The sequence below is a fragment of the Schistocerca serialis genome, chromosome 6 (genome assembly GCF_023864345.2).
Source record: "Schistocerca serialis cubense isolate TAMUIC-IGC-003099 chromosome 6, iqSchSeri2.2, whole genome shotgun sequence".
Taxonomy (NCBI): domain Eukaryota; kingdom Metazoa; phylum Arthropoda; class Insecta; order Orthoptera; family Acrididae; genus Schistocerca; species Schistocerca serialis.
Window position 1 is genome coordinate 481,115,684 of NC_064643.1, and position 26,281 is coordinate 481,141,964.

The 26,281-nt window shown below is 44.5% G+C and overlaps 1 protein-coding gene across 1 annotated transcript in view; it reads left to right on the plus strand.

The window, feature by feature from the left end:
- Positions 1-26,281, plus strand: part of LOC126484617 (mediator of RNA polymerase II transcription subunit 20) — a 602,543-nt gene that overhangs the window by 501,664 nt on the left and 74,598 nt on the right. The window contains exon 3 of the mRNA XM_050108202.1: positions 15,115-15,371. Within this exon, the coding sequence (XP_049964159.1) occupies positions 15,115-15,371 (257 nt within the window). The remainder of the gene's footprint in view (positions 1-15,114; positions 15,372-26,281) is intronic.

Below are 26,281 nucleotides of genomic sequence, written 5' to 3' on the forward strand. Positions count from 1 at the left end.
GTACCAACATGAGCAGCAATATGTAAATTACTGAAGGAGGAATTTTTGACATTAAACACAACGTTTTTAGAGTAAGAAATAAAAACATTTATTTTTACTTGCGTGCACTTTGCTAACAACACTTGGATTTAGACGTCGCCATAGACAGTTAATAGTTTTATTTTTTTACTTTTGGATGTGTATGAAACACCTGATGGCGTACTTTAAGAACCTGATGGCGTACTTTAAGAACCTGGTTACGTACTTAATGAACTTGGATACCACTTAACACTACAACTATCCTATGCACTCGCGCCACTCTTTATACTTCTTGTGATCTATGTTAACAGTGTATTTTCACTTCGTAAAATGAGTATATTTACAAGTAAGTGCAATACTACGTACTCACTCTCAATTTTTCCACCATATACTGGCTCCTTAGTCCATTTAATATCTTCCTTAGATCGCCCGCAGTTCAGCCGCTTCGATTCGTTATAAGATGGCAGCTGTTGTAACCAGCATGCTTTGTGTTATGAATCATTTCATATACTTCGTGCTTTGCAATGATCATTGTGGTGGTAGCCACGTACCGAGTATACTTCGACGTCATTTTATAGGTTACAGGCCTTAAAGCCAACGGAGCGAAGCAGCAAATGTATAGCGCCGAACTTTTGTAAAAGCTGAGACCACGCTCTAACTTTTATCAAAGATCTTCGTTAAAATAAATCTCATATACAAGCACACCGAGTGTACTGTCAAAGAACTGACTAAAGGGCTTTTAGAAAAGAACTTTGTCAGAGACCTACAGTATAATACGGGCCTTAGTCGTGTGGAAGGGGTAACGTGCTTGTTCGATCGCTCGCTTGCTTGAAAGCAAGTGAGCCTCAACCTTGAGGGTAGCGAGTGATATGGAACTGTTGCCGCTCGTTAAGCTTCGCTCCGTGGATGCAGTGCTCTAGATAGTATCTGGTAGTAAACTTAGCTTGTTGCGTCGCGAGAGTCAGCGTGTTCGGACGTTACGTCTTTCGGAATAACTGTTGGACGACTCCAATGTTCAGGAAATACATACATTCTGTTCTGTTGTTCACCGGTGTCAATGGTGGCTTTCGTGGGGTGTCAATCGTGGTCTAGTGGTTGGCGTATCTAGCTATATATGTGGAGCTCCGTGCTTCGATCCCAGGGACGGCCTTAGATTTTTGTATAGTAGAAAGGTCTGGAATGGATTCCATTCAGTCTCGCATGTTCAGGTTAGAAGATGCTTGATAAAATAAGCAGCCAAATTGACACGCTCGTCGTCAGTTCGTTATTAAGCAGCACAACATTTGTGCATCTATTGGCTATTCTTTCGTCGCCGTGAACGAGAATTCTCATTCTCATAAAAACTACTCGGCATAGGACGTGACGAGGTGACGGATGTAATGTCATGACTGTTGTGCTCCCCTAAATTGCGTGCTCGAGGCGTTACTCTTGCATTCGGGAGAAGACTAACTCAAATCACGCATGGATCCAACCATTGTAACAACTCCTATAAAAACAGTAAATATGTTTATATTTTCACGCATACCAAAATCCTAATTTATCAGCTACCTTGCGGAAAAAAATTTTGGTGGAAACTGTATCATATGGATCACAAGGAATTCTGGAATGTTGTGAGCTGTGTTTAACACTGCGTGCTTTTCACATACTTCTGCAGAAAACATTCAACCAACCAGGAATCTTTTTTGGAATTTTGTGGTAAGTTCCTATGGGACCAAACTGATGAGGTCATCGGTCCCTACCTAGGCTTACACACTATTTCATCTAACGTAGACTAACTTGCGCTAAGGACAACAGACACATACACACACACACATACACATACACACACACACACACACCCATGTCCGAAGGAGGACTCGAACCTTCGACGACGGTAACCTCGCGAGCCGGGGCAATGCGTCTTAGACCACGCGGGTACCCCGCGCGGCAGCCAACCAGGCGAAGGTGCCAACAGCAAATCCGACATGGTTCATGAACCCAATGGTAGAACCGATAAACCACAGCAAGTTGAGTAAGACAATATTCTGAAAGGGAATGAGCCTCCATCGAGAAACATGTGGCAAAGACTGACTTTCGGAACGTAGATGGAAACCACGAAAATTAAAATAGGACACGACGCCGCCGCCCCCCCCCCTCCCCCCAACTTCACCCCACCTCGTTGCTCTACGCCCACATAGCCATAATCTTCAGAACTGCATTCACATTGTGACGAGTGAAATAATGATAATGTGAGTGGCCACTTCGATGTTATATCGTATGAAGCGTAACGTTCTCATAATTATGAGAGCTTTTGGCTTTTACAGTTCTTAAATCAGTTGCATGATATACGCACCTCTCAAATTTCGGACCTATACTTTTCAAATGTATTTCTCCTAATTGCAATTTCGTGGAAGTGATGCGAAAGCAGTGTACTAAGCAGTGACGTAAACCAATTGTTTATATTTTAAAAATTTTATTGTTTTTACTATCAAAATCCTATGCATTTGTGGGTTGCATGTTACTGGATCTGACATCTGACGGCAAGTTATATTTGAGGGAAGGCGGAGAGGGGGGGGGATATGGTGGAGACAATTATGCCCTCAAGATGCGAACCATGGATCTGCCCTGATACATATCCCTATTGTATGTAGGTTTTCCCTGATTTCTCTAAGCCTATTAAGGTGGATTCTGTGGTAGTGTTATTGAAATTGTCACATCCAATTTTCTGCGCCACACTTACGCATCAATAAACTCTTTCGTGTTGGACATGCTTCTCAACCACACTGTACCCAGGCTGCATATTCTTCTGTCAGAAATTGATGAGGAATTTTTATCAGTGTTGCACTGTTGCAAGCAACATTGGACAAAAGTGGTACATTTCACTCTCTTTCCCTCCGGCCCCGTTTTGTGTCTGCGTTAACTAATTCCAGAAATTTTATCTGTTAGTGCATATTAGTGAAGCGATCTCCGTTGTTGTAGGGGCTCCTCACTTTTAATGCAGATCGAAAACTAAGTGGGGTTTATGACGTCTGCATTAGTTAAGCACTCAGTCACAAACCTCGTATTTACAATATTTTCGAAATGCAGAGCTGCAACCGTGGCTTTCTAGCATAGGCTCAAAACTGACTCTTCAAAACACAGACGGAGAGTAGAACGGAACTCTAACATACTGCTAGTTCATCGCCCGGACCGTCTGTAATTACTTCCGCGCGGAGCTTCGTAGCTTCCGGCACTCTTCAAAGGAAACCACCGAGCACGGTTGTTGTGGTGGGGAAGCCGCCGCGTGAGTTTTTGTGGCGATGTTCTTACCCGCGCCACCTTCGACTAAAGTTCTGGAAGTTTCAATGCCATATTATTCGTTACCTACATGGTCTGTCCTCACATACGAGGGGCGTTTGAAAAGTTCGTGCGAAGTCCGAGAGATGGCACCACCGGCGCGTATCGAGGTCATGTTTAGTTCGAAGCATCTTTAGAAAGAACGCACACCAAGTTTCACTCACATTGGTCTATTTATTTGTGTTTGGCATTGGTGTAAACCAAGTAAGTCGAGCGATCGTCAAAAAATGGACGAAACAGAATTTGGTGTGTTGATTAAGCATTACTTTATAAAAGGCAAAACGCCTCAGGAGACTAAAGAGAAGCTTGTTAAACATTACGGTGACTCTGCACCTTCGATTAGCACAGTTTATAAGTGTTTTCAAAATTATAGGAGTGGCCATATGGGCACAAGTGATGCTAAACCTTCTGGACGCCCTGTGGAGGTTACGACTCCAGAAATCATTGATAAAATATATGATATAGTGATGGGTGGCAGAAGAGTTAAGGTGCGTGAGATTGCTAGTGCTGTTGGAATCTCGAATGAACGGGTACATTTATTTTGCATAACATTTGGCCATGAGAAAGCTATCCGCAAGATGAGTTCCGCGATTGCTCACGCTTCACCAAAAACGGAATCGTGTGAAATATTGCACGGATGGTTTGCAGCTGTTCAGGAAGAATCCGCAGGACTTTAAGCGTCTTTTCGTTACTGTGGGTGAAACATGGATACATTGCTATACTTCTGAGACCCAAGAACAATATGAACACTGGGTTACCAAGGGAGGATCTGTACCAAAAAAGGCGAAGACAGTTCCTTCGGCCGGAAAAGTTATGGCGACTGTCTTCTGGGACTCGCAAGGGATAATCCTCATCGTCTATTTGGAAAAGGGTAAAACTATTACAGGTGAATATATTATAGGTGAATATTATTCATCGCTATTGGACCGTTTGAAAGCCGAGCTGCAAGAAAAACGCCGGCGATTGGACCGCAAAAAAGTCCTTTTCCATCACGACAATGCACCAGCACATACCTCAGCAGTTGTGGTCGCAAAATTAATGGAAATAGTATTCCAACTCGTTTCACATCCCCCTGTTCTCCAGACTTGGCTCCCTCGGGCTACTATTTGTTCCCCAATTTAAAGAAATGGCTGGCGGGACAAATATTTTATTCAAACGAGAAGGTGATTGGAGCATTTAATAGCTATTTTGCAGACTTAGACAATTCCTAATATTCGGAAAGGATCAACAAATTAGAACAGCGTTGGACAAATTGTATAAATCTGAAAGGAGACTATGTCGAAAAATAAAAAAGGTTTACCCCAAACACGTAAGTAGTTTTTATTTTTGCACTGACTTTTCAAACGCCCCTCGTACAATTAACGGTGTCCAAGTACTTGAAAGCTTACACTTCAGTGTGAGCTATCTTGCCTGATCGGACTTTTCAAACGCCCCTCGTACAATTAACGGTGGCCAAGTATTTAAAAGCTTATACTTCAGTGTGAGCTATCTTGCCTGATCCGCTAGTTATTTACCGAGAGAGGTGGCGCAGTGATTAGCACACTGGACTCGCATTCGGGGAGACGACAGTTTAAGCACGCGTCTGCCCATCCTGATTTAGGTTGTCCGTGATTTCTCTAAATCACTTCAGGCAAATGCCTGCATGGTTCCTTTGAAAGGGCACATCCGATATCCTTCTCCATCCTTCATTAATCCGAACTTGTGCTTCGTCTCTAATGACCTCGTTGTCGACGGGACGTTAAATACTAATCCCCTCCTCCTCCTCCTCCTCCTCCTCCTCCTCCTCCTCCTCCTCATCCACTAGTTATTTTGAGTAAATTGTAGTAGATCGTTTCGCTGATCTTAACAATACCCATTTATAGGAGCATTGCGTAAATAAATTACAACAACTGCAACGTAAACTATCGTATCAAAAGTAACCCGGCACCTACTACTGGACATTAATGTGGGCTGTGTCGTCTACCATGCAGCTTGCTACGGTTTGCACGGTATATAAGTAGTTGTAGAAGTAGAAGGGCGGTTGAGTCAGCATTTGGACGTCTTCCCGGATGGCACACCCGCCACAAGGGAAGGCAGCGGAAGCCGGCGCAGCATCTTATTTCTGCTTCAAAGCCATTTGTGACGTCATTTCCTCCACTTGGAACAGCTGCCAACCATAGATCCGGAAAAATGTTGGTCCGTAATAAAGGGGAAAGAGAGGGGCGGGATTAAGTATATTTCATTTCTGAGGACAGGTGTACAGTATGACTAATTGAATCTCACACTCTCCCTGTTTGGAAAAAAAGAGAAAAGGGTTTCAGCCAAGTTAAACTCAACAAGAATAAGTAAGTGGCTCAGTGACAAAATGAGAATTACTGGTCTTCGAGCAGACAAATAGATATTTGTTAATATTATAAACGTAAACCGCAAACCACAGGTAAGAACAGAGCAGGTACTCAGAAAAGATGGAACGAATTGGATAGCGTATATCCGTAAATAGTTCTGTAAAGAGTTGTGGCGCTCTCGGTTTACGGAACATGCATTCTCCACGAATTACTACAATGTCAGTTTTTTATAAATTTATAAATTTTTATAAATTACGGTATACTAAAAATTTGTACATCAACAATGATTCGACAGTTTGAGTGAAAATACATTGTAAGTTAAATGCAGCACATGCACAAGAAAAGTCACCGACTTAATAGCGGCTAGAACGCATTTTACTGGATTCCTGTTATAAAGAACTGCTACGTCGTAAAGGAAAGTTAAATAACTTGACCTTTGAGTTTGACACAGGTGAGACAGGTACTGCGTTTAAACTCTCTTTTGATTTTTTACCTAGATGGATAGATTTTAAAATTTTGACCTGTCTAACATAAAAATCTGTGAAAAATTTGCCTATAGCTGAATGTTTTCTTCTTTCTGTATCTACATCAATGTACACAATAGAATGAATGTACTTCCGGTACCACTAACTGATCTCCCTGTCTCTTTTGATTCGCGAATGGCGCGCGGAAAAAAATGACTGTGGGCCTCCGCACTGGCTCTAATTTATCGAATTTGCTCGTTGTGGTCATTTCGTGGACGTATGGGGGTGGTTGGTTGGTTGGTTGGTTGGTTGCTTGCTTGCTTGCTTTGGAGGAGGTGGCCAAACAGCGAAGTCTTCGGTCTCATCGGATTAGGGAAGGATGGAGAAGGAAGTCGGCCGTGCCCTTTAGATGGAACCATCCCGCCATTTGTCTGAAGCTATTCAGGGAAGTTACGGAAAACGTAAATCAGGATGACCTGGCGCGGGTCTGAACCGTCGTCACCCAAAATGCGAGTCCAGTGTGCTAACCACTGCGCCACCTTTCTCGGTGCACGGCGTCATTCTGTTGTGTAGACAGACTCGTAGGACGCATTTTAAGACACATCAACACTACTGGAGCAATAGTAGTAGGAACTATTGAGGAAAGGAATCGCCTGAAACGACCAAGGATGTGTCACAAGCAGCACATTGTGTTGTAGGTTGTGCTACTTACGAGGAAATGAAAAGGAATGCGGACAGAAGGATGGAATAACTTATTGCTGTAAATCAGCCTCAGAAATGAACACCCTAAAGGAGGAGGAGAAGAAGAAGAAGAAAAACTGAGTCTATGTGATCGTACCACTTCATAGCCCTAGACATTGTTAGTCTCTACTATTTTTGCTTGCACGGGAAAATAAGCACATCATTCTCATTCCGGGAACTTAAAGATGGTGTTCTTTCCATTTCGATACGTTGGCAGAGGAATGTATTACAATTTATACCTTTTAACTGTAACAGAAGTGTGGAAATAAATTGATCATAATGAATGAAGCGTAAATTTCGAAGCAGAGTGCGACAGATTTAGTGCCTTCTTGATCGTCTAGAATATTTAACGACACAAAAAATTAGTGCCACTCCTTTAGATAATAGCAGCCAACCGCATTCTCGGAAGAAGACACGGTGTTTTTGTGGCAAGATGAACGGTTGCGGCGTTCAGCGACGCGACACTGGCGCATATCTCATCTCCGGCAGGAAGACGCGACATTCCTGAATCTGGGCCAACGACGCGGCGGACCGTCAGAAACCGTCTGATCTGGAGCGGTGCGGCATCGCCCGCCAGCATGGTCAGTGGCGCCAGCTGGCTGGCGTAAGTCACCAGCGCCCGAGCGCAGATGGATGGGTCCGTGGAGGGATGTCCGAACGGAAGTTCCGGCTATATAAATAGAAGCGGCCGCGCTGGGCTGGAGAAGAGACTTGCGTGCCAGCAGTCACGCGCGCCGCTGCCCGCTGAGACCACCGCCACAAAACAACAGTGGCAAAAGTGCGCCGACGTGATTCACGCCAGTGGCGCTGGCGCACGCTATTTGCAGAACTGCCAGGACCCTCCTGGAGACCGAGGAGGAGGAATTCACATGCGCCGATTTAGCCGCCTTAAAGCTGCCTTGCTTTGAAGTCACAAACGCATCTGAGACAGTTCTCAGCATGATTACTCTTAACGAAGCGTGCTGTATGTGATATAGCACTTGCAGTAGTGACAAATATCTTGTGATGGTAAGCGTCGCTCCGGAAGGATTTGGTCATTCTTGCGTGTGGTTCAAAAAATGGTTCAAATGCCTCTGAGCACTATGGGACTTAACATCTGAGGTCATCAGTCCCCTAGACCTAGAACTACTTAAACCTAACTAACCTAAAGACATCACACACACCCATGCCCGAGGCAGGATTCGAACCTGCGACCGTAGCAGCAGCGCGGTTCCGGACTGAAGCGTCTAGAACCGCTCGGGCACAACGGCCGGCCTTACGTCTGGCTATGATCCAGGGTGTGGCGCAGTAATTTTTAAAATGGGATGATCTTTATGCCTTTTGGTGGTTACTGATGTTGTTGTTATTGTGGTCTTCAGTCCTGAGACTGGTTTGATGCTGCTCTCCATGCTACTCTATCCTGTGCAGGCTTCTTCATCTCCCAGTACCTAGTGCAGTCTACATACTTCTGAATCTGCTTAGTGTATTCATCTCTTGGTCTCCCTCTACGATTTTTACCCTCCACGCTGCCCTACAGTACTAAATTGGTGATCCCTTGATGCCTCAGAATATGCCCTACCAACCTATCCCTTCTTCTAGTCAAGTTGTGTCACAAATTTCTCTTCTCTCCAATTCAGTTCAATACCTCCTCATTAGTTATGTGATCTACCCGTCTAATCTTCGGCATTCTTCTGTAGCACCACATTTCGAAAGCTTCTATTCTCTTCTTGTCCAAACTATTTATCGTCCACGTTTCACTTCCATACATGGCTACACTCCATACAAATACTTTCAGAAACGACTTCCTGACACTTAAGTCTATACTCGATGTTAACGAATTTCTCTTCTTCAGAAACGCTTTCCTTGCCATTGCCAGTCTATATTTTATATCCTCTCTACTTCGACCATCATCAGTTATTTTGCTCCCCCAATAGCAAAACTCATTTACTACTTTAAGTGTCTCATTTGCAACTCTAATTCCCGCAGCATCACCCGATTTAATTCGACTACATTCCGTTATCCTCGTTTTGCTTTTGTTGAAGTTCATCTTATATCCTCCTTTTAAGACACTGACCATTCCGTTCAGTTTCTCCTCCAGGTCCTTTGCTGTCTCTGACAGAATTACAATGTCATCGGCCAACCTCAAAGTTTTTATTTTTTCTCCATGGATTTTAATTTCTACTCCGAATTTTTCTTTTGTTTCCTTTACTGCTTGCTCAATATACAGATTGAATAGCATCGGGGAGAGGCTACAACCCTGTCTCACGCCCTTCCCAACCACTGCTTCCCTTTCATGTCCCTCGACTCTTATAACTGCCATCTGGTTTCTGTACAATTTGTAAATAGCCTTTCGCTCCCTGTATTGTACCCCTGCCATCTTCAGAATTTGAAAGAGAGTATTCCAATCAACATTGTCAGAAGCTTTCTCTAAGTCTACAATTGCTAGAAACGTAGGTTTGCCTTTCCTTAACCTTTTTTCTAAGATAAGTCATAGGGTCAGTATTGCCTCACGTGTTCCAACACACTGATAGAACGATCATTTAGAAACCAAAGTATATTTCTATTCTATGAGGTTTTGGGATTGAGCCGGATCATGTAGACTTCTTGCCACGATATTTCGACTGGCAACCGTCCAACCATCTTCAGGTGAGTGTCCGCCACTGAAGACTGCTAGTTCAAGGTGTCGATTGCAAAAATTGGCGCGGAAACGCGTACGCATTGGCGGTCGTCACAGGAGCGTCCTCTGCCCAAATCCGCGCCCTCTGCAAATACTGTACCACCCGTGGTGCGCATGCGCATTTTTTTCATGTTCTGTCGTTCAATCAAATGAAAGTATATGATTCCAGAGACCTTTTCAAGTCTCAAATATCTACAATGTATACAGAGTGTTACGAAAAGGTACGGCCGAACTTTCAGGAAACATTCCTCACACACAAATAAAGAAAAGATGTTATGTGGACATGTGTCCGAAAACGCTTAATTTCCATGTTAGAGCTCATTTTAGTTTCTTCCACCTACACTCAGTGGAGCACGTTATCATGATTTCATACGGGATACTCTACCTGTGCTGCTAGAACATGTGCCTTTACAAGTACGACACAACATGTGGTTCATGCACGATCGAGCTCCTGCACATTTCAGTCGAAGTGTTCGTACTCTTCTCAACAACAGATTCGGTGACCGATGGATTGGTAGAGGCGGACCAATTCCATGGCCTCCACGCTCTCCTGACCTCAACCCTCTTGACTTTCATTTATGGGGGCATTTGAAAGCTCTTGTCTACGCAACCCCAGTACCAAATGTAGAGACTCTTCGTGCTCGTATTGTGGACGGCTGTGATACAATACGCCATTCTCCAGCGCATCAGGGATTCCATGCGACGGAGGGTGGATGCATGTATCCTCGCTAACGGAGGACATTTTGAACATTTCCTGTAACAAAGTGTTTGAAGTCACGCTGGTACGTTCTGTTGCTGTGTGTTTCCATTCCATGATTAATGTGATTTGAAGAGAAATAAGAAAATGAGCTCTAACATGAAAAGTAAGCATTTCCGGACACATGTCCACATAACATATTTTCTTTCTTTGTGTGTGACGAATGTTTCCTGAAAGTTTGGCCGTAGCTTTTTGTAACACCCTGTATAATGCAGACTGAAGCAACGAATGAAACTGTGTACTAAGACAGGGATTCGAACCCGGGTCTCCTGCTCACTAGGCAGATGCGCTGACCACTATATCACCATGGCAGAATGACTTCGTAGAACTGCATTGACTACCCTAGCACGCCTCCTCCTCAGTCCTAATTCCCATTCACGCCTCAGCCTACTTGGTATTCCTCCTAAACTCGAGACCCGGGTTCGAGCCGGCCGAAGTGGCCGTGCGGTTAAAGGCGCTGCAGTCTGGAACCGCAAGACCGCTACGGTCGCAGGTTCGAATCCTGCCTCGGGCATGGATGTTTGTGATGTCCTTAGGTTAGTTAGGTTTAACTAGTTCTAAGTTCTAGGGGACTAATGACCTCAGCAGTTGAGTCCCATAGTGCTCAGAGCCATTTGAACCCGGGTTCGATCCATGGCCTTGGTACAAATTTTCCTTCGTCATTTCAGTCTGCGTACACTGAGGTGACAGAAGTCGTGGTGTAGCAGTATGCACATACAATATAGAGGTGGCGGTAACATCGCATAGCCGGCCGCGGTGGCCGTGCGGTTCTAGGCGCTCCAGTCCGGAGCCGCGCTGCAGCTACGGTCGCAGGTTCGAATCCTGCCTCTGGCATGGGTGTGTGTGATGTCCTTAGGTTAGTTAGGTTTAAGTAGTTCTAAGTTCTAGGGGACTGGTGACCACAGCAGTTGAGTCCCATAGCGCTCAGAGCCATTTGAACATCGCATACACGAGGTATAAAAGTGTAGTACATTGGCGGAGCTGTCATTTGTACACAAGTGATTCACGTGAAAAGGTTTCCGACGTGATTATGGCTGGAAAAATCGTAACTGTTATTCAAGTAAGAAAGATTGCTGTTGCAACAACTTTTTTCAACTCTTTGTTTAATATAGTTGTTCGGTCTGAGACCCTTTCGAAGTTGCGTTAACAGAAACCGAAAAGATTCAAAGAAGAGTTGTATGATTCGTTAAAGTTTCGTTCAAGTCATCATGAGAGTGTCAGCGAGATAACAAGCTGTAGTGAAAGATGTTGATAGAAAGAGTTTGTGTATCGCACTCAGAAACTTATGCAAGCCAACGATCCAGATCGGCTAAACAAATGTGCTGCTTCCTCCAACACACATCTGGCTTAACGCCCGCGACAGTGAAGTTTGAGAAAATTGGTATTTGGACAAAGTACCGAATCGGGCACAACATACACATTCCGTACACGTCGTATAATGGCTTGTGGAGTACGCCTGTAGATAATGAACAGGTGAAAAGAGCCACTTCAGTGTATCACTACGATGTCTCGGCTGTAGTAATACCGACTATGTCCCACAAGTCATTGTCAATAGCGGATTTCTTCCTCCGCTTATAACGGCTCCTCTTCTCGCACTGTGTGTGTCTCAAGGGTATCTGTGGAAAAAAGTAGTAGTAGTAGTAGTTATTATTGTTGTGGTCTTCAGGCCAATGAGTGGTTTGATGCAGCTCTCCATGCTATTCTATCCTGTGCATGCCACTTCATCTCTGAGTACTAATGCGACCTACATCTTTCTGAATCTGCTTAGGGTAGTCATCTCTTGGCCTCCATCTGCGTTTTTTACCCTCCACGCATTCCCTCCAATGCTAAATTGGTGAGCCCTCGATGCCCCAGAACGTGTCCTACCAACCGATTCCTTCTTCTAGTCAAGTTGTGCCACAAGTCCTTTTCTCCCCAATTCTACTCAGTACCTTCTCATTCGTTACGTGATTTACCCATTTGATCTTCAGCATTCTTCTGTAGCACCACATTTCAAATGCTTCTATTCTCTTCTTGTCTAAACTGTTTATCGTCCATGTTTCACTTCCATACACGGTTGCCCTCGATACATACTGTGGAAAGTAGGGCACCGTATTGACTGTGTGCGCGGTCTGGTGTTATGTTCGTTTTGTATGGTGATGAGAGAGGATGTATCGTTTTCCTTGGTCGTGCGGTCTGACGCACTGCTTTCCGGGAGGGAAGGAGCGCCTGATCCCCGGCACGAATCCGCCCGGCGATGTGTGTCGAGGTCAGGTGTGCCGACCAGCCTACAGATGGTTTTTAAGGCGGTTTTCCATCTGCCTCGGCGAATGCGGGCTGGTTCCCCTGATTCCGCCTCAGTTGCACTATGTCGGCGATTGCTACACAGACACTGTCTCCACGTACGCGTACACCACCCAAACATAGGGGTTACGCTCGTCTGGTGTGAGACGTTCCCTGGGGAGTCCGCCGGGGGCCGAACCGCACAATAACCCTGGATTCGGTGTGGGGCGGTGGAGGGGTGAAGAGGACTGCGATAGTCGTCATGAGGTTGTGGACCACTGCGACTGCGGCGGAGACGGAGCCTCTCCGTCGTTTCTAGGTCCCCGGTTAACATACAATACAATACAATCGTTTCCCTTCTTAAGAATCGTTAAATTAAAAAGAAGAACCTGCCGCGACTCATTACTGTATCGGACACACTAACCGCGGAACTTGTTGTTTGCGGAAGGTTGGAACAGCAGGGTTACGTTGAATGAACCTCCAAGGTAAATTCTAGCAACGACCTCGCGATACCTCCTTAGATGGCCAAGTGGAGGCTTCTAAAGCTGCCTCGACTTTTCCACAGAACTCCGTTGTCCGCGTCTGATAACATGAGATTTCAAACAGCGAAGTTTGGAGTGGTTTTTGGGAATTTTATTACGAAGCTACATTAATGTCTCAAAACGTGGATTGCCACCTCATTTATTTATACAAACCAAAATGAGGAAAAACTTTATCATAGTCAGTCACAAGTGAGAGCCTGTCTAAGAATTCTAATCACAGCGCAGAATCTGACTATAGTACTTGGAGCACCACAGTGTCCAGAACAGAATGTACAGTATCTGTTTCAACGTTTCGTCAGTTCAGACCATTGCTCATATTTAACTTCAATCATTTTCTTAAGTAAAATGAAGCGCTCATGGTTAATACGTGTTCACGTCCTCCAACCGGGCAAAGGGGACGTACAGTTCAACGTGGAATCGTGTCGTTTGTGGCGGCACCTCACGTCGTTGAGAGGTGAAAGCTAGATAAAAACGGAGACAGAGGGATCCGTTGCCCGACCGAGATTCTATTCCTTGACCTCTCGGTTTCCAGGCATGCGCTTTACCATTAGACCACCAGGTCCGATCCGTATATGGATAGTTCATATATAGGTTTTTATGAGTGACTTTGCGAGTATCAAAATATGTGACATATATGGCCGTATTTTTCGACTGCATTGACTTAGAAGTTTAAATTTTCCACACAGCTGAGGGACTGTAGACTTTGATATGTGACATGAATTTCTTCGTAATACCTCTGTAGCTGTTTCTACGAACAAGGGTCTTGACAGACAAATAGACAATAGTGCAGAAGAAACAGGTCGCAGAACATTTGAACTTCTTCCTGACGTCATGGAACGACTGGGCATGAAATACTGTGAACTTACCCGAGGATTGATCCATTTGCTCACTGGTCATGGGCCATATCCGATTATGTCGGCTCGGGAAAAGGGCCACACCCGCGTGTGAATGTGGTGTATCAGAGGGTACTCCCGCTAATGTGGTCTACGGGTGCTCCCTTTTCAATGATGTAGCATCAACATTACGTGACCAATTACCTGACCTTGACACATACCACTTACTTAGACAAGAAGACACTTTTCAGACTCCTCACCAATTGGCGGATGAGGTATCACGAAAAGTGTTAAAAGAAAACCTGAGGGACATAAATTAAATTAACAATTTGATACACATCAAACACTGAATCTAGCGCCCTATTCCCATACCATGGGACTTTCCTCATAGTCTGGAATCTGCCGCGTACAGGACTAGGGGGAGTGGGGTACGACACCACCGATACAGGACAAAGCACCAGACTTGACTTAGATTAGAACTAGTTAGTAGGACTTAGATTAGGAAATTAGTTATTTAGGATCCTGCAGCGAATAACATCCTTGGCCTGCCGAGTGTCAAGAGCACGCTCATAGGGATTTGCTCGATGAGCATGGCTGTAAAATGTAGGTTTATAAACTAGTGGCACAAAAAAATGGTTCTAATGGCTCTGAGCACTATGGGACTTAACTGCTGTGGTCATCAGTCCCCTAGAACTTAGAACTACTTAAACCTAACTAACCTAAGGACATCACACACATCCATGCCCGAGGCAGGATTCGAACCTGCGTCCGTAGCGGTCACGCGGTTCCAGACTGAAGCGCCTAGAACCGCACGACCACTCCGGCCGGCCTAGTGGCACAACTGTGACGCTGCAGGCAGTAGAGTTTAGCTAAGTATAGGTCGTATAAAGTTAACATTAATAATAATATATAAATTATTTGCCCATTGTTATATAGTTATAACTGTAGCTCACTAATTAATTAAATTTGTATCTGGCTGCAATTAATGTTGGATAAAATTAGGACCCACTAATCATTTAAGGAAGTGGTTTAAGAGTGCATAATTATTATAAGTTTGTAATAAAGAATTTAAAAAAAATGGACAATATACTATAAGAGCTCCGTTTTTACCGCTTGTGGCGCGGAACCATGAAAGGTAGCAGAATGTTTGTTTGTGGGCGCTGTCCTGTTTGGTATGTAATGTGGGTCGTCGTGTTCCGCAGGTCCGCAGCGCACCGTGCACGTGCTGCACAACAGCGAGCACCCGGCCTCCGTGTTCTCCGTCCTGGAGACGGGCAGCAAGACGGTCACCCTGCTCGCCGACTCGCTGTTCGACCTGCTCATGCTCAAGATGACCTCCGTCTACACCAAGAAGCAGACCAAGATAGAGTCCAAGGGTCCGCGCTTCGAGCTCGCCGACTTCCTCGTCAAGCTGGGCACCGTCACCATGAGCCAGAACTTCAAGGGCGTGCTTGTCGAGGTGAGCAAACGACGTCTGATTACTTGCCAACTCCTCTTAGGTACAGCGGCTTGTCGTCGGGCTTTAAAAAACCTATATATTTTATTACAAAGGCTAATTAGAGTTTAGGAGCATCTCATTCCTCAATCATCGCATTGAATAAGAGTAATACAGGGTGTTTGAAAAAGATCTCCCTAGTTTTAATCTGTCCTAGAATCTGTACAACCTGACATACACTGTTGTAGTTTGTGGTGTTTGATTCATCAACTATCCAAGTTTCGCTCCCCTGCAGTTGGCAGGTCTGCTTGACCTAGAGACGGCACCAGTGCTGTTTTTTTTTTTCCCCCTCTGTTCCCTCTCAGTTCAGTCCAGGCGTGCGTGCAGTGCAGAGCAACTCAGCTACAGTGTGTACTCCGCAACAGAAAGCGCAGTATGTTAATTGGATTGTGAAAACTGATTCAGTTATAACAGTGCAACGTAATTTTACACACCAGTGTGGTGGTGAGCTACGTGACTTTACCAGAGTGAATGTCTGGTGCGGTTTGATGGAAGATCGTGTGATTGGTCCTTTCATTTTTGTAGAAAAAAGAATAAATGGGGACATTTACTGTGAAATGTTGACAGAGTCTCTCTCTGCTCTCTGGTATAGACAACCTCCCCTGAGGTGGTCTACAGTATCGGAGTCTGTTGTCTATTGACATTTACTCCACGAATATAAGATAAAATTGACTGGGATTAAAAAGGTTAACTAAAGCTTGTCTGAGCTCGACAGGATAAAATACAGTGAGTGCTAGGAAACTAGCGGTGCGAGAAAGAGGAATGTTTGTACTTCTTCTTCTTCTGCTTAACTCTTGGAATAGTAGCGGTTATGCGCTGGCAGTCATACTCGGTAAAAATAGGGAAGCGGTTTATAAGGTCCAAGTCCCTCTTAGGAACGACGGCGCTTAGGTTGGCAATTGCCCAAGCGAAATAATTAGGCTTGTGGGCTAGAGGTGGTTTAGGAACACTGGAATCGGTTAAAGGGTACGGGGTATTGTGATGCGCGTACGTCTTGTCACGCAATGATTTTGCGACCATCTTCAGTAGTCCTGGCGCAGTCATCTCTGTCTCTACTGGCGGCATATTGACTACCTCTTCTGTATCTTGTTCTTGGATGGGCGCAGCAGTTGTGTCTTCATCTTCCAGCAGCGGCTGTTCCGCCTTGTCCTCGGGAGGGCGGGAGGGCGTTTCGATGCCTTTGGCCACGCTGTTCACAGAGTACGTCTTCCCCTAAATGGACGATATTGAGGCGGAAAAGGGGCTTCTGTTTTTCCAAGAAGATGGCGCCCCACCTCATTACAGTAACCATGTGATTGCGGCTCTTTACACTCGCTTTCCAGGTATGTGGATAGGCAGGACTGGCCCAATACCTTGGCCACCACGAAACCCAGACTTAACCCTACTGGACTTTTTCTTTAAGGGCCACAGAAAAAACTGTTGTGTCCAGTGAAAATATCAATCATTTACGGGACAGAATCGTCGTGGCAGTTGGTACTCTTACACCTGAAATGTTGGTGAATACTTGGCGAGAACCGGAATATCGTCTCGACGTGTGCAGAGCTACAAATGGATCCCCCATTGAAGTCTACTAACGTTAAACAAAACTTGAAGAAACTCTCTTTCATGTTGTGTACTCATTGATGTAATTTTTCATTAATTTCGCCATTAAATTTATTTTTAAAACTAGGGCGTTCTTTTTCCCTGTATTTTCGCCTGTCTTTACAGTGTCTGATGGGATCGAAACCGTCACCAGAAAGCGGCAATACTAACAATTTGTTTTTCTAAAGAGACGTTCAGTATATTAAAGGTACAGAATTACGAAACCACCAAAACCTTGTGTAACGCATATTTATTTATTCACCAAAAGCTGCAGACAAACAACCAAGTCACAGATAACATTACAAAAGGTTAAACGAAGATCCCTGATGTCAAATACATACGGTTGGTGATAAAGTATGTGAAAAAGTGAAGTGAAATGTCAGTTTCTGTAACGATAAATCAGTCTAATGTAAAAGCCGCAAATTCAACTAAATACCTAGGTATTACAATTACGAACAACTTAAATTGGAAGGAACACAGAAAATGTTGTGGGGAAGGCTAACCAAAGACTGCGTTTTATTGGCAGGACACTAGAAAATGTAACAGACCTACTAAGGACTGCCTACACTACGCTTGTCCGTCCTTTTTTGGAATACTGCTGTGCGGTGTGGGATCCTTACCAGTTAGGACTGACGGAGTAAATCGAAAAAGTTCAAAGAAAGGCAGCACGTTTTGTATTATCGCGAAATATGGGAGAGAGTGTCACAGAAATGACACAGGATTTGGGCTGGACATCATTGAAAGAAACGCGTTTTTCATTGCGACGAAATCTTCTCACGAAATTCCAATCACCAACTTTCTACCTTAGCAGTTGAGTCCCATAAGATTTCACACACATTTGAACAAACTTTCTCTTCCGAATGCGAAAATATTTTGTTGACACCGACCTACATAGGGAGGAACGATCACCACGATAAAATAAGGGAAGTCAGAGCTCGTACGGAAAGATATAGGTGTGCATTCTTTCCGCGCGCTATACGAGAGTGGAATAATAGAGATTGTAAAGGTGGTTCGATGAACCCTCTGCCAGGCACTTAAATGTGATTTGCAGAGTATCCATGTACACGCAGGTGTAACGGCAAATGAATATGTCGATGGAGGCATGTACAGGTGTTGCACATAAAATGTGTAAACACCATGAGAAATGAAGATGCTAGCGAAGCTTGCAGGTTGCGCTGTTGTATTTGACCACATGCGGCATCTGTTCATTGCCCTCCGTACGTTGAAATTTTTTACATCGCCGACGGACGGTAGACCTTGATAAGTGACATTAATTTCTTCATGATATCTCTACCGTTTGTACGAACAAAGGTCTTGAAACGCACAGTAATGATTCTATAAGGACTCTGTGGTGAGAACAGTGTTCTGTTTGCTTGTGAATGCATTATGTCGCAATTCATTGCATTCTAACTTGGGCAGATTGTTGGTGCTCGTATGGTGGCTGCTTTTGTAACCAAGATAGCCGTAGTGTTTGGTGTTTGAAGAGGCACCGTTTCGAAGATTTATGAGATCTGAGGTCTGTCTGGTGTTGCTGTAGCTGTGGTTGTTCCTTCACGTTTCCACTTCACAGTCACATCACCAACAGTCGAGTTGGACAGCTTTAGAAGGGTTGAGATATCCCCGAGGGATTTGTTACTTAGGTGGCATCCAATGCCTTGTCCGCTTTCGAAGTCACTGTGCTCTTCTGACCAATCCGTTCTGCTGTTTCAACCTCTCTACTGACAACACAATATTCCCCGCCTTCTTTTACACTGCCGGATCCACCTATGGTGACATCCACTGGTTTGTTCCACATTACACAGGGCTGCAGGGTTACCTTTGATCAGATAATGGTTCAAATGGCTCTCAGCACTATGGGACTTAACATCTGAGGTCATCAGTCTCCTAGAACTTAGAACCACTTAAACCTAACTAACCTAAGTACATCACACACATCCATGCCCGAGGCAGGATTCGAACCAGCGACCGTAGCGGTCACGCGGTTCCAGACTGAAGCGCCTAGAACTGCTCGGCCACTCCGGCCGGCGATCAAATAATGTATACTTACGAATCTGTTGGTCTTGTGCCCATGTTTCTCTTTGCCTGAAGGGTGCTCCCGGTGCATTTACTGCACTCTAACAGGGCATAACTTAGTGTGTAATATCATAATTGTAGCAAAGCTTTTGCAGACATTATTTGCAGGAATATGGGAACTGTTAACTATTGATAGGGGAATTTTTTCTCGTTGGCTGGAAGTAATTACTAGCGTTCCGCAAGTTTCAACAAAAGGTCCACTGTTGTTTCTCACATGTGTAAACGAACTGCCATTTAACACGCACGAGACAGAATAAAACTTCTTTTGTGTGACAGAGATGAAAACAATTTTTTCTTTTGTATTCTGTACTGTTGTAAGTCTTAGGCTGCGTAAGACATGCGGAGGATATGGCACCGTAATACAATCTCTGTTGTTTTCTTTCCTGGATTTTCGCACTACGATGTGGACTCGAATGGCCAGCTTATATCTCATACATACCAGTTTACATCGCATATTATACCATCATATTGACAACATCTGTAGTGAAAGTAGGTCGTGAGCGTGTTCAGTGCAGGAGTTCTAAGAAAAAAAACGATTACTATGTTATTATTACTCTTATTATCATCATTATTCTCGCTATTTAATTACATTTTCTATAGTTACAGCGGTTAGAAGCCTAATACCACTGCAGATACACTCACGATATTAGACATACGGCGTTTTATTATTTACAACGACAAAATTGAAGAAAAACTTCTATGGAAATTGATATGAAAAACAGTGTTAGGTACAGACAGATTTAACCGAAAAAATTGAGACCATTTTTTACAAGAACTACAAAATCGAACAAAAACATCAATGGAAATTGACATGAAAAAACAGTGTTAGGTACAGACACAGATTTTATCGAAAAAAAAACAATAACTGAGACCATTTATAGTGAGATTTTCCCGAAACCTCTTGTGGATGACTCCTATGATTCATATAATTAAGCGAAAAATTAAAGCATTATTACTTTCAGGAGTAGGAACTCCTTTAGTGGTGACTGAAGTGCTATTTACACGAAATGCGTTTTCAGTGATCAAAATACACCTATTTACTTACTGCGATAACAGTATAAGTTGAGGATCTGATGTAACTCTGAGGTACTGCGTTGTGCAACATCGTGAATAAAGGAAGAAAGTGTTTTATGCCTGGTAATAATATAGCGACAGCGCCCAGGTTTGGCAACGTAACCGGCGTTAAGCTTCTCGTTGCGTTGTTATATGCAAGCAACTTAATTTCGTTTGGTATCCGTGAACGAAGGTTTTTCTGTTTCTGTTCCGCGTTATTTCGCATGAATTTGAATTTCATTACCATAATCGTCTTTTCTTAAGCATCCGAGGTCTGTAAATGTAACGACGGCGTCGCTGTATAAGCTCAAGGTTGGAAATTTCTCTGAATTTCAGCCATTTTAGAAATTACCCGCCCTTCTGTGTAATATGAGAAGGCTTATAACGTTTCCTGTACCAATAAACATCGTACCTCTTTACAATACAAGACGTTTTTTTAACAACTGTCCATGACGTATGTGTTAGTTACTGATATCCATAATATCTAGTCAAAATGGTTCAGCTTAATGATTGGAATAAAAAAATAACAGTTAACTTGCTGTTGTGTAACTAGTGTTAACAGTACAACAGCAGAGATTTAATCGAAGCCGGCCTCTGGTGGCTGAGCGGTTCTAGGCGCTTCTGTCTGGAACCGCGAGACCGCTACGGTCGCAGGTTCGAATCCTGCCTCGGGCATGGATGTGTGTGATGTCCTTGGATTTGTTAGGTTTAAGTAGTTGTAAGTGCTAGGGGACTGATGACCTCAGATGTTAAGTCCCATAGTGCTCAGAGCCATTTGAACCATTTAATCGAATACCGTGCTAACCACTGAGTCACAATAAAAATAAGTTGTCATAAATGTACCCAATTTGATGTCGTTTCGTCCAGGATAACATGTTTGAGGTGATGTTGAGATTTGGCGAACAAACAAAGATGTTATGGAATGTTAGCACTTTCTTAATTTCCAGCAGAAACAACGTCATGTGTTTGATTCCCTCCAATGCTGCTCAAGAAAATGTGTGTGTGAATTCCTAAGGAACCAAGCTGCTGAGGTTATCGGTCCCTAGACTTACACACTACTTAAATTAACTTATCCTAAGAACAACACACACACCCATGCCCGAGGGAGGACTCTAACCTCCGACGGGAGGGCTGTGCAATTCGTAACATGGCGCCTTCAACCGCGCGGCCCAATGCTGCCGACATCGTTGTTGCCACCGTACCACCACCACCACCACCACCACGCACATAGAAAATACAGTCCCGTCTTGAGTGACACTCTTGCTCGTGTCAGAGCAACCACTGCTGCCCATGACTGCAGATACTCTGATGCCACTCTCTCGATACTTGGCCGCCCTTCAGATGAGGCAGCTTGTTCCGTAATGGTACCTGTGATATCCTCGTTAGGATGTCAACCAAGCTATAACTCATAATTACAAAGCACCTTTTAATTCAAGTTGCCTTTTATATAGTTTCAAATTACTCTGAAGGCCAATCTTATGGAAGACTTAAAGTGCATCAAAATAAAATTTGGAATCGCTCACATGTTGCAGATTGTACACGCAGGAAAATCTTGATTATAATATGTTGACTGAACCGGGTTGACATGAGAATAGTAGTGCTAAAAACATACAAAAAGAAAATTTTCTTCGCAAATGCTCAAATGAAAATTGTACGAAATATTTATCTGGCAGACGTTTGACTATTAATGTGGAAGTGCATTTTGTCATGGTAATGGATTTTGAATGTTGTCGAAGTTTTTATGTGAACTATAGTCCGATCCGAACGATGGCGTTTGGCGCATGTCGAGGCACAGACGGTCATGGCATCGTTGACGATTCCAAGCGACAGTTGTTGTACGCACTTGCTTTCCGCTTGAAGGAAGGGTATAGCCTTCAAATTATGTCTCTCGCTTACTTACACAGAATGTATCACTTACCACCACCATCAGCGATAACAACTCTCTACGATCACGTTTAATGCTCGCATTAACTACGGCACTCAGAGCAGAGCGCTCAGTACAGTACTGAACGCTCATTGGATGTCGGGCTGGCCGTTGTGGCCGAGCGGTTCTACGCGCTACAGTCTGGAACCGCACGACCGCTACGGTCGCAGGTTCGAATCCTGCCCCGGGCATGGATGTGTGTGATGTCCTTAGGTTAGTTAGGTTTAAGTAGTTCTAAGTTCTAGGGGACTGATGACCTCAGAAGTTAAGTCCCATAGTGCTCAGAGCCATTTGAACCATTGGATGTCGGAGTATGCGTGACGTAACTGCGCAGAATGAGCGTAAAATGGACCGCCTTCGTTCTGGACTTCAACTATAGTTGGCTGAGCCGAGGTATTTTAATATCGTGATTCGATTCAGATAGCTCAGTTGCTGCAGGATGGGCAGTATCCACCCCCCCCCCCCCTCTCCCCCCTCTCCATACACACATACACAAAACCTATTATGCCACCAATCTGTTAACATAACGATCTTGGCAAATAAATAAAAATATTAATAGGAAGCCTGCAGTAAAAATTTATAGGTCGCTTCCTGCACCGACTGACCATGTCATGTAATTACAATAAGTGAAGTGGTTCATATGAAAAGAGGCGGATGATTTCAAGCATTTTTATGTTACAGCCGAAAACGTCTGTTACGTTTCATCAGAGCGTCTTTCATTACATGGGAATTTGGGTGGTGATGGACAAAGAGCTTACCGCCTGACGAAACCAATCGGACGTAGACACCGAGTGCTTGCAACTGATAAATTGTCAAAAAGAACGGAGAATTCAGTAGTACTCCATCACTGTGTGTGTGTGTGTGTGTGTGTGTGTGTGTGTGTGAGAGAGAGAGAGAGAGAGAGAGAGAGAGAGAGAGCAGCCCTGCATAATGCAGTGGCGCCTGCGCGAACTGTGGAGAGTCCGTCATTCTGACAGAGCTGTGCCGGGGAGAAGAATGGCTACATTCGCTGTGGGAATAGAGCGGCCGGCGGGCCGTTTGTCCGCTAAGCCCCGGCGCTGTTGTCACGCGAGCTGACGTGTCCAGCGGGAGTGATTCTGTAGCCGCGATCCCGGCACCCCGTACCCTACTCGTAGAAGCCGGCCGAATGCCGCGCGCGTCTGCTCCAGCAGGCTTCCCGGAAATCCATCCGGGGCAGGGCGCTCCGTTTCCTGTAGCGGCGGCTGGGATCTCTCCTACACTGCGGAGACAGGGACAGAGGAGAGCTACAGTGTTACACCGGCTGCCGTGACCCCAACACCGGCCGCGGCAGCCCACTGACGCGACAACTAACTCGCGACGTCCTGACCTAATGTCTAATGTGAACGTATCGCACTGTGTCTGGGGACTAACATAGTAGTCAGACATGCTAGTCAGAAATTAATGCGGATAGTGATTTAACTTTTACATTAAGTGTGGCCTCTGAGACCGGCGGTGCATGGTATTGCGGGGGAACTGTAATTCGTGGATGGCATTCTGCGTCCAACCTCTCTAAAATGTGCCTCGTCGTCTCGCAAGCACGGGTATTTGCTTTGCCATAATCCATTAAGTGGACATCGGAAGTATTCCTAGACCAGTCATTCTTCGGGAAAGCAATCCGGACTCGCCGTGTGCTTTGTTCTTCACTCTCTTGGTCAAAAGTTTCGTGACGTGTGTTAGTGGACATTTAGTTTGGGGTGTGACCACTCTTTGCCTTTACGACGGCTTGAACTCTGTTGTCGACACTTTCAGTGAGATGTTTGAATGTCTTTGGAGGAATGTTGGCACGTTCTTCCTCAAGCGTCGGCACCAGAGAAGGTAGGGATGATAGACGCTGTGGGCAGGTCATTCCATTTTAGGAATCTTATTGTCCAGAAACCACTGCCTCACAGATGCCGCTTTATGACACTGTAGAATGTTATTGTGATGCAATCATCGTCTCCCAACTGTAACACCAACTCCCCCGCACTTTACTATTTTTACTGATCATGATGTTAGGAAACTTTTCGAGGCGTTACCACACTCAAACTCTTCCATCGGATTGCCATGGGATTCAGCGCGATTCATCAATCAAAATCATTTCCAGTCATCGATTGTCCAGTGTGATCGCTCTTTCCGTCACCTCAAGCATGGCCTAGCACTTACTACAGAAATGTGCAGCATATTAGGAACCGCTCGAACTTTATATTCCATTCTTTTCAGCTGCCTACGAATAATCATTGTACTAGACTACTGGTAACACTTCGGAACTCACTAGTGATTTCTTCGGCTGATTTTTGTAGCCACCCTCTGTAATGCTCAACGGTTCCTGTCCTTCATTACACTTCACGCTCACGTCGCTAACTGTCAGTATTAGCAGTTTTGGAGGAACTGAAGTGTTCCTATTGGGTATGTTACATAAGTGACATCCATTGACCAGACCACGCCCGAAGTCACTGATCTTTTCTGACCAAACCATACTCCTGTTACTGGGAACACAACACTCTGTGGCTCCTTTTTCACTGAGGTGACAATAGTTATCGGATACCTCCTAGTATGGTGTCGGACCTTCTTTTGCCCGGCATAGTGCACCATTTCGACGTGGCATGAACTCAAGGAATCGTTGGAAGTCCCCTGCAGAAATATTAACCCATGCTGCCTCTACAGCCGTCTATAATTGCGGAAGAGTTGCCGCTGTAGGATTTTGTGCACGAACTGACATCTCGATTACGTCCCATAAATGTTCGATGGGATTTATGGCCAGCGATGGGGGTGGCCACAACATTCGCCCGAATTGTCTAGAATATTCTTCAAACCAATCGCGAACAATTGTGACCCGGTGACATGGCGCATTGTCGTTCATAAAAATTCCAACGTTGTTTGGGAACATGGAGCCCACGAATAGCTGCAATTGGTCTCCATGTAGGCGAACATAACCACTTCCAGTCAGTGATCGGTTCGGTTCGACCAGAGGACCCATTCCATACCATGTAAACACAGCCCGCACCATTATGGTACCACCACAAGCTTGCACAATGACTTGTCGACAACTTGGGTCCATAGCTTCGTGGGGTCTGGTCTACTCTAGAACGTACCATCAGCTCTTACCACCTGAAGTCGGGTCTCATCTGACCAGGCCAAGGTTTTCCAATCGTCTAGGGTACTACCGGTATTGCCACGAGGGGAGGAGAGGCGCCGCAGGCAATGTCATGCTGTTAGCAAAGGCACTCACATCGGTCGTCAACTGCCATAGCCCATTAACGCAAAATGTGGCCATATTTTCCTGACGGATAGGTTCGTCATACCTCCCATATTGATTTCTGTGGTCAGATCGTGTAATGTGGACACTTTACTTATAGGTCAAAACTCTCACAACAACGAACAACTTGGTAGTGTACCAGGCTGTATTTTCTAATGCTAGCGTGCCCAACCTGTTAGCTTATCTGGGTCACACTGAAAGAAGAAGAGTATTTTTGGACCGCATGTAATATGCTTAACATTACTAAAAATAACAGCTGAGCAAGAAAATAGAAAAGAGAGGGGGAGGAGGCGAAAAGGAAGGGAGAGGGAAAGAGAATAGTATCCTGTGACGAGAGTTTTAGATTGAATATTTTCAATTTATCATAACTTTATAGAAACGGAATTTTATGGAATTTTTTTCACCGGTCGTGTGAGAGATCCTCATTTCTTGAGCCACATTGATACTTGTTTTGGGCCGCGGTTAGACACCCTTTTTTTAATTGGTCGCCTAACCAGGAGAGATGTTGGACAAATGAAGGATCTTGAAGTAGAGGCCAAGTCTACCTTATTTACCCTGGGAGCAGAGGCCTTAAGTTGGGTTGCCTATCTTAGGGTACAAGAAGTATTTTTATTTTTGGCTAGTTTTAATTCTACCAGTATGTAGGGGTACATGGAGAGGCAGGTGAAGAAGTAAACGACAATGTCGCTCGCATTGTACAGCTGTGTAAGATATGTAGTATTAGGGCCTCTTTTGATTCTAAAGCAAACCTGCTGCCACAGTTTCCGACAGTTTTACGAACATCGTGAAAAGGATAGGGTGCTAATAGTGGAGATTACTTTGATGGCAAATAAGGGGATTTTCTTTAATTTTTTCTTTTATTTATTTCATTGCAGAATTCACCTGACTCTCCAGACAGATCTGACATGATAACATAATAAATGAAGTTGAAGATTGGTTTGAGCACCACAGTGCTTTACTATGGGTGGTCGTATTAGAGGGGGTATG